At 41.2% G+C, this 9,670-nt stretch overlaps 1 protein-coding gene across 2 annotated transcripts in view; it reads left to right on the top strand.

Moving 5' to 3' along the window:
• The first annotated feature begins 2,988 nt into the window (after positions 1 to 2,988).
• The window catches only part of kmt2a (lysine (K)-specific methyltransferase 2A), a 43,883-nt gene continuing 37,201 nt past the window's right edge, over positions 2,989 to 9,670 (top strand). For both annotated transcript variants that reach the window (XM_044355297.1, XM_044355296.1), the window contains exon 1: positions 2,989 to 3,875. In XM_044355297.1, the coding sequence (XP_044211232.1) occupies positions 3,630 to 3,875 (246 nt within the window). In that variant the 5' untranslated portion in view covers positions 2,989 to 3,629. The remainder of the gene's footprint in view (positions 3,876 to 9,670) is intronic.

The raw sequence follows: 9,670 nt of genomic DNA, 5'->3' as shown, positions 1-9,670 counted from the left end.
CAAAATGTCTTCCTGTGAACACTAGAACATGGTTTGTAAGTATAAATTTAGGTATTACTCTGAGAAATAAAAGTGTCTTACAAAGAAACTACCACTTAATGTATTTTAGCACTGCAGCTTTCAGTATCAGAAGGCATGATGTCATTCATGACATGTTGAACACCACTGGCTGTTACTGGTCTTTGCTTCTGATTTTTAAACTGGAAAATCATTACATCTATTCCATGTATGGTCTTAATTTTAAGGTTAAATTTCTTGATTGAACCACAAAATGCCAAAATATGGAGTGTTCAATGATCTTTGACTGGCAGTGTGTATAATAGTCGTCATTCCCCTTTACGTCATTAACATTTATGTGATTAACTGATGTAACCCCGATATAGCGTTTTGAAAGGATTTTTTGTTGTGTGCAAGCGTAGTGTTTCAACGTGGGCAAACAGCTGATCAATAGAATCGGTGCGGTGCCTAAAACCACGAGCCTTGCAGTAATGTCAGCCAATGAGGGTCTGACTTGTTTCATACAGTTGAGACGTTACTATTAGTTTGTTGCTTTGAGGCATATAGAGAGCTGCGGGTAGAATATTAAAGAAAGATGGTGAGAAAAAGATCACTTGTTTTTGAGAAGCTTTTTTCAATTAAAGAGTTTTAATTCAAAATCAAATGTATAAAATGGCAAAATGTGAGAGAAAGATTATGTGTTTGTTGGCATGCCCTCATACTGTATGTTGAATATCTACCACCTGGATGATTACATGGGTTAAATTATAATGCAATATTTTTGTTTTAATTATCATTATAAAATGTTTATTTTGGATGTACAGTATGATTAAGAAATAAAACAAATGTGCGTTATATAAGACACTGTTATATTCTTATTCAGGAATATGATAGCAGAGTGTTTTCTTTACCAGTATACAATATCAGTCAATTGAAATAGATCATTAAATTTAGATACTTTACCAGTACACTAACTGATATTTGTGAATGATGTATATTGAATCATGAGGCTATGGTAAATATTAAATCTTACACTATGAATATTTTACTTTTAAGTAATATAAACAGTCTCAGATGTCTTTGGGTAGCATGTATCTGTCTCCGTTTGGAGGGTTTTTGAACTCTTAAGTCTCTTCCAAACAACTTGTACAGGAGCTAGGGATGTGCCCGAATACAAATACATTATTTGGCAAAGCACAAATAGTGGGTTTTTTTATGAATAGTTGTTTCATACAAATATTTTAAAAATTACTTGTTTTCAGGAAGAAAGAAAAAACATGTTAAATACCAGCGCGCAGGTCAGTTACATCGCTATCTCAGTTTCTCTCCTCTGCTGCTCTGTTACATCTATCAGCAGGTCTCAACTAGGGGAGTCACATCCACCTGCTACATGATGCACATTTCCTAATTTGGACATCACTCCTGGAGTTGGGGATGTTCCCCAGAGATAAAGCTGAGCTACTGACACACGCAAAGTGCTCCCAACAGACTCTCCATAACCTGTTGTTTCCCTTCTCCTTTCCACAAAGTAAAAATAAAGCAGTAAATGAAAAGTGCAAAGCAAGAACTGCCTTTGAAGTTCTTCCCTACATGTGACACGTTTTGCTGTCTCTGTTATTGGTGTATAAATAGGCAGAGGTCTGTCTGTAATGAGGTGATGAGTAAAGTTCTAACGCAGTAGTCAGCGCAGTTGTCTGTGATCTGGGAGACTTCAGTTCGAGACCTGATGTGGGGACCTCCTTTGTAAAGTAGTTTATTCATGAACACTTATTGTAACACTTTAATTTTCTAAAATTAAAAGTGTAATAAAAACAAAAAACTGGATATTTAAGCCTCTTTCCTCTTTTATTCAAATACAAATACAAATACTTTTGCTGCCTCAACAAATACAGATACAAATAAAAATACTGGGCTCTCTGCACATCCCTAACAGGAGCAATGTCTTTGTGTAAAACTATGACCCCATGACTTAGGGATTAGCATAATGTCCTCTTCATTGTGCATAAGATGCTCCTGGTTGTAACTTTTACATCCAGTTGACATCATAAACTTAAACATTTATTATAAAAAATAGCTGTTTTTGTTCATGAGTATTGATAGACTGCCCCAGGATATAGGAACTTCAAGTTTGTTACTGGATTGTGTAGTTTTCATCTTTATATTTTGCATATACTTTGGTGGTAGTTCAAGTTCAAATTGTTCACTTGCCCACATTGAGTTATTTGGTTTGGGTTTAAGCACACACAGTAGTTTCTAAGTAAAAATATAAACATGTTAAGTTGACAAAACTACATTGTTCTCAAAGGCAACTTGCTATAGTTTGTCTTTCACTGTAAAGGTATTTATCAAACTGTTCTTTCAAATAAGCTTCTCTATTCTGTAATAGAGGCTCAATTTTCTCTCTGAGGTTTAGTGGTGTTTATTTTGAAAAAATACGTATTATCTATAACTATATCTATATTAGGTTGTAAGTTGTATTTTGGCTGATACTATATTTGTAATGAAACTTAACGATTCTGAAAGCATATTAGGGCTGCCAATCTAAATGAAGGACATCTTTGTAAATTAATAATGCGTATTATTAAATCCATATGTTTTACAGGTGATGAAGATCCCTGATGATAGTGTCCAGGAGCAAAGATTTCAAGGTGGAAAAAACATTTCTTATGCTATAGTATAATAAATTAGTAAGGGACCTTTGCAATATCAATCCACCTGCAACATTTCCACCCACCAGATTTATCTACTTTAACTTAATTAATTGCCAAACATAAGTTGTATTTATAATTCTCTGTTAATTAATCAATTACATGCATGTGAAATAACTCCATATGGTGCTTCTCTTCCAATGAGCCGTCAGTCCAATGATGCATCTTCCCAAAACAGAGATGGGTGTTTAGATAGACAGAATATGGTCAAAAATCTTGAAGAAAGATTTTTTTTGCAGAGACAGTTCTTTTTTTCCCAATCTCTTTTATACTCAAAACAAGACTTAATATTGGGTGTTTGGGTATTCAGGCATGGTGGTAATTCATGGGTCTAGTATGCTAATGGAACTGCTCTTATCTGTTTGATATGCATGTGTGGAGCTGAAAAAAATCACCACGACTCTATTTGTGCAGCAGGTGTTATTGAAATAATAATTTCACTTGTTAAATGTCATAGCAAGTGGAGGTGGTGGAGCAGAGTAATATCCTTCATTGGGTGGAGAATGCATTGCTATTCCCTCCTGCCATAACACATATTCTAATACAGATAACTATCGCAGCCTCCTGTTAGTAGATTGTCTGTTGTCTCGGTTTGGCTGCAGTTTATAAAAGGCTTCTTATCTTCCTGTTTCAATAAACCACAGTGAAAGCTAACGGTCTTGCTCTTCCTTGCGATTCAAGTGCGACGCTTCTTTCCCGGGCAAAGCCCCTGAACCTGATTTGGATTAAGCCATGCAGAGTCTGAATAGGGCCGCTGAGAAAATGCATTGTCGGGGTTTCTTCAGTTCCGCCCCGCAACATGCATAACGACGTGTCGGCCAGTGAGAGTGCAGGCTGCGCTGGAGGTTGTTTATGTGAAGTGCTGGGTTAGGGTTCCGCCCACCGAGGTATCTCTGATCGCAGGGCAGACAGGCAGAGTGTAAAATGGCGCACAGCTGTCGGTGGCGGTTCCCCGCTCGGCCCGGAGGGAGCAGCAACTCCGGTACCGGGAGGAGAGCGGGCCGAATCAGGGTTACTGCCTCTCTGCGGAATGTTTCGGGAGCCCACCCCAACGCAGCCGGGCTCGGACCCGGGTTTGATGCTGCACTACAGGTCTCTTCGGCTATCGGGAGCAACCTGCAGAAATTTCGGGATGTTTTGGGGGAATCGAGTGACTCGAGCAGCGGGGAGGTAAGCACAGGACAGGGGCAGGAGCAGCCCCGGCGGTCACCCGGGAGCATCGGTCAGACAGCTGCGGGGACACGGTGCATCTGGGGGAGCCCGTTTCTTCCGAGCTAACGGTTACTCTCTCTCTGCCCAAACGTTGACCATCTTTTCCCTCTTCCTAACGTTAAGTGAGGCTGTGAGAAAACTTGTCATTGCCAGGATGCTCTGTTAACTTTGAGTTGGGCTGCTGTGGCCTTAAACTCCACACTTTTAATGCTCTTACAACATTTAACTTTAGCTAGAAAAACAAAACAAACGGTTATCAGATGTATGGTCTCAACGGCTCTTACTGGAAAGTTTTCCTCACCTTTTACTGGAGTGTGACTGAGGACAGGCTACATCCACACAGTTGGGATGAACTGGTGCTAACGTCTGTGTGCTAGCCCCGACCAAAACACTGCAGGGATCTCCTTGGTTTCATCCTTTAAATTAAATATACATATCAGTTAACACATTGAACATTTGCTGGCACATTTGGTGACTAACTCACAGTGTAACTAAGCCGTTACAACTGGTTTACTAGTTAGCTACTTGACATTAGCTTTGATGGGAAGCGTTCACGGCTGGACATGTCGCCTTCAAATGCATGTACATTAACACACAGTAAAAGTTATCGTCCTGTATTAGCGTTATTACGCGTATTTCCGGCAGTAAAACTGTATTTAAATATCTTGTGTCTGTTATAAACATATATATAAAACGATGTTTCCTCAGGGTGCAATAGCTTGGGGGGCTTCAACATAGCGTATAATGTGTTTGAAAACAAGACATGTCAACTTGAAGGAGGCGAGAGCACACAATTGTGGTTTGTAAGTAGCTAACGTGAACTCAGCTAGTTTATTATTTACTTTACTTGCTTCCACATTTCTATCAATAGTATATGAGCTCAGGGGCTGGCTGTTTGCAGTGAGGTGTCAACCCCTTGCAGCCAAAGCTTGGCTAACATAGCTGGTTGGTTAGCTCGCAGGCTAGCTGTCTACATCTCAGAGCTAAAACTACACCATTATTATCCTCTCGTAAGCGATGTTAAAGTTGCAGGTTTGCTCGGGAGCTTGCCGTGTTTACCCCCGGCTAGCATATAGCTATGCAGCGGGGTTAAGCATATTAGCTAAAGTTGGCGGAGCTCACACATACAACTAAATAATTTTGCTGTTTGGTGTTAAAGCTAGGACAGCTACCATGCTACGCACTACGCCACGCTAGCCATCGGGGCTATTGCTAATGCATAGGAAAATGGGAGGTGGACATGTTTTCCCCTTCTCTGCACAGCCAGTGCGTAGCTAGTACCAAAAAATAATACGGGGGGATTTTAGGCACTTGTGTCGGAACGCAGAGCCACACACTCAAAATGTCTCTCTTCGGTGTTTAAATGCTATTGCGAGTATGTCGACGTGTTTTTTATGATCAGAAAGGAGACATGCTAGTGACAGTGCGCATGCAGGGCTGGCTACAATAACAACGAGCCCCTTCTTGACGGGCCGTGTGATGTGGGGGTGTGTTCGCCTTAGCGAACTACCATCTTCCTTCTCCATGATGAGCAGCATGCGTTCATTGCAGTGGGAGTACACTGTGTGGTGATGTTTACCAGCAGCCCCAGTGCTTCTAGTCTGACGCTTATTTAGTTGACGCACAGCAGTATTTACATACATACTGGTTAGACATGTAACTATGTTTTTATCTTGAATTTGATTTTTTTTTCATATGTTATTGAATCATGTTTTGGAGATTATAATAGCTGTTTTCATAGTGTAGCAGTCAGACTTTAGCAATATCCACCTGACTGAGCTTTCATTGAATACCTTTTTGATAATGTCTTTGCATTTTCTGAATATATATCTAAAGCATGGGATGGAAGGAGAAGAATAACATGATAGATAAATCCCTCATACTCTGTTCTATATGGATTGCAGACTGTTGGTTTATGACCTGGTTCAACAGTGTTTGGCACTAAGGGATGCATGGATGCATATGTAGATTTTGTTATGTATGGATGTGTGTAATGTGTCTTGTGCTTATGGGGCTGTGACTGTGTATTTGTTGTTTTCATGTGTGGGTTATTTCCTAGAGCGTGATTTGTAGGAGGGTTATGTTTATGTTTGGTTTGTTGTTGGTCAATGTGTCTGAATGATTCCATGAGGGATGGGTCAATAACCAGACATGAAAATAAAACTATTCATTCAATCCACTAATATACAGTGTACTATGCTCTCGCATAATAACATAATTGAACAGTCTATACTCAGCGAATAGTATATTATAGTAGTGGTTGTATCTCTAGTTTCTATTCTATTTTGATTTATTCTGTTTATTTTTTATATTTGAGTTAGTTTATTTAGTTATTGTATATAATTAAGCCTTTAATTGCATTTGTTTCTTTTACCTACCTCACTTTAATTTCTTCATGATATTATGGAGAAACATAGATTTTAATTTATATAACATCTTTGTGCGCTTTTTAAATTACTACAGTAGGAATCCCTCCAACCATTTACTCACACAGACTGACAATAATTGAGAGTATAGTACTATTTTGGATCTGTGTAGACAGACCATTAAACCATTAACTAGGGACCATCAAATCCCAGTGGAAGATGCGGATACAGCAGGGTGATGTCATTGATTTTAAGTACATTTGTATTGTCAGTTGATGCTTTATGATGTTCTGGGGAAACAAACATGGTACTTGAAATATTTTTGTAATAAATAGTTTTGCGTTTCAATTGCTTTTTTAAGCTTTTTGAGTTCTTTCCACCCCTACTTTGAAACATGATGATGAGTGAACGTGTAGCAGTATTGGGGATGTGTAGAGACAGACCGGACTCCTGGTGGAGCTTGAAGCCTATGCAAGATGCAGACACAGTGTGTTGATTTCATTGATTTTAAGTACATATATACTCCAATGTTTCTCCTAGGTTGACAGCTTTGGCCTGGTGGCCTGGTGGGGGTGGGGGTCCTTAGCAGCCACACATTTCTCCATTCTCTATTTCTCTGTTTAGCACATACTGTCAATGGTATAGCGTCGTCAGGTTAGGCTAACCCATTGGTGCTAACTTCAGGGCTAACCCCCTTCACTTTTCCAGCAGTTTGGGAAAGAACAGACAAGACTTTTCTTGGTCTTGAGAAGCCACAGCATTTATTAACTGACAAACTGTAGCTTGTACTGTACATTTACTGCCAGATTTAAAATTTACCGCAACCCTTTTTCTCTGCTCCGATCGCATTTACCATCACTTTTCTGCAGCTCGCTCTCTCATTCCATGTTAACCACTCACTCACTTACCTATTGCCCTGTTCCTTAAAAGGAGATGCGCTACCAGGAGTTTCCCAGACAACGACACAGACATTGACTCATGTTTTGAAACAGCGCCGCTCAGAGGCTCCCAAACGTTATTGATTTCCAAATGAATGGGTATTTGGCTTTATTTTTGGCATTAAAAAAAAAAAAATCGTCTGGAGGGATCTCATTGTACAATTATAGGGGAAACCCTGTACTGAATCAAAGCTTTATGATATTCTGGACAAATATTAACTGTAGTTGAAATATCAACTTTGTGAGCAAATGGTTTTTTAAGTAACAAGAAGCTGCTCCTTCCCCTACTTCAGTGAAGGGTATAGCAGTATTTGGGATGTGTGGATCATTAAATCCCCATGGAACCTGGAGCCTATGGACGTTTGCGGACACAGCATGGTGATTTCATTGAGAAGCAGTGTAGAGCCTGTCTGGCCAGACTGGGGCAGGATTGTTCAGGCTCACCGCAGCCTGCTGAGCTCACAGGGCGACCCTGAACAGAGCGCCAGCCGGACACTTGGCCACCCCTCCTTCCTCCATCCAGGCAGAAAGACCCAAATCCACTTCAGACACACACAACCCCGTCTGAGAGGCAGAGCAACTTTTCTTCTGACAGCTGCCACTTTGGAATGGATTACTAAGCCTATTGGGGTGGCTCAAAAGGGTGCTTGTCGGCTGTTGCTGTCCAAATGAAGGCATTTGTTAGCTTTTGTGTGTGTGTGTAGGGAATTCATTTTCTTGATCCGGCCAAATTGCCGTTGCTTGTTTTGGTGCCGAGACTTTTTTGTGAATGTGTGACTCCCACCACCCCTCACCTCCACAACCTCAACCCCAACCTCACTGTCCATCTAATCAGACTTTGCATCATTTTCCCTTTTTATTCTCGGCCCATTATGTCTGCTGCATCCATTCCAATCACATATTATAACCAATGTTTAATCATTCATACAAAAGTGCAGCTGAATAGATGTATCAACCCAAATGTCTCTTTGCCTCACTGGTTAGAGAGAAATGGTGTGTTTGAGCGGAAGGGGCGTCAGTCCAGCAGGTGTTTGGCCTATTTAAATGGAAGACCCCCCCATCGCCACCCCCATCCCCCCCACCCGCTTACCCATCCCCGAGACAGCGTGTGGATTGGAGCAGGAAGCTTTGTGTCTGCTTTTATTCTTGCTCTCACAAAGTGCGGGCGGCTGAAAGAGCGCAGGCAGGGATATCAAAGGGTGCAGGGCGACCCCCCTCCTCCCCACGGGACAACGCTGGGAGGAGAATTAGTCACAGACCCTCCCATCCATGGCTTTATTCTGCTACAGCAGGCGGGCAAGGAGCTTTCACCTCTGCTTTAGGAGTTGCCTGACTGAGAGAAAGGCGGCAATTGTGTCGTCTTTCTTACTCTTTGTGTGTGTGTGTGTGTTGGGGTGGGGGGGTTTCAGGGTGTCCCTCAGACTTAATGTCCCTCATTGCACTCAGGAGTAGGCGTGTCTTCTTTGTCTTTATTTTGATTAGAACTTCAATTCATGCTGCCTGGTTGGGTGAAGAGTAGAGGATGTGTGTGTGTGTGTGTGTGTGTGTGTGTGTGTGTGTGTGTGGGTGCCTGCCAGCCTCTGTGTGTGTGTGTGTGTGTGTGTGTGTGTGAGAGAGAGAGAGAGAGACACACCATGCACACGTGCCAATCACTCTGTTTGTCTTTGTCCATTGACTGTCTTCGTCTCCTTACGTGCGAGGTGTAGGAAGAGGAGTCATCTTGCCCTGGAAAGTGTTTGTTTTGGTCTGTGTGCTGTCAATGAGCAAATGTGAAACAGTAGCACTCAGTGTTGGAACACTTGAAAAACAAATGTCCACCTTTTGCCCAAGGCTGACAGGGGTCACAAGGCAGTACCAGTGTATAATTCACTCTGGTGGAGTAAACAAGATGCTGTAATCAGTGACTAAGGTCTGAAACTTCAATAAACCTCATAGTTGCTGCTTTGTAAACTTAATAGTATTTGTTGGTTTCCTGTGTGGCCTTTATGAAGGGATGTGTCATCAGAGCATATAGGGGAGTATGAGCTCACTGCCAATTTACATTCCAGGAAGAGATGAGGCATAGTCTGTTCAGTAAATCCAAGAGGAAATCTTCCTGGAATGTGTCAAAAAAAATGTTTTTTTTCATACCAAGGAGGAATGGCCGCTTAAGAAGTATGAGTATTCTCCAGCATCAAAGTGACTGACAAGGTCCTAACCTGAAAACTTACTCATCCATTTAACATCTCTCCTTCCTGTCTGACTCACATCCATGTCCTCCTTTTCTACTTCACTGCTTGAAGTTTTCCTGTGTTGAATGTCTGACTTAAATCTTAGTTCATGTCTTTTTGTAATACTTGAATGTCCAACATGATCATATGTGTTGCACCTTTTGCTAGGTCACTGTGACTACAATACTTTCATATGTCATCAGGGGTTGCTAAATAGGGGTGTTGGCCAATTTGGCGGC

This window comes from Thunnus albacares, chromosome 6 (assembly GCF_914725855.1).
Source record: "Thunnus albacares chromosome 6, fThuAlb1.1, whole genome shotgun sequence".
NCBI classification, from domain to species: Eukaryota; Metazoa; Chordata; class Actinopteri; order Scombriformes; family Scombridae; genus Thunnus; species Thunnus albacares.
This window is presented reverse-complemented; position numbering and strand designations above follow the sequence as displayed.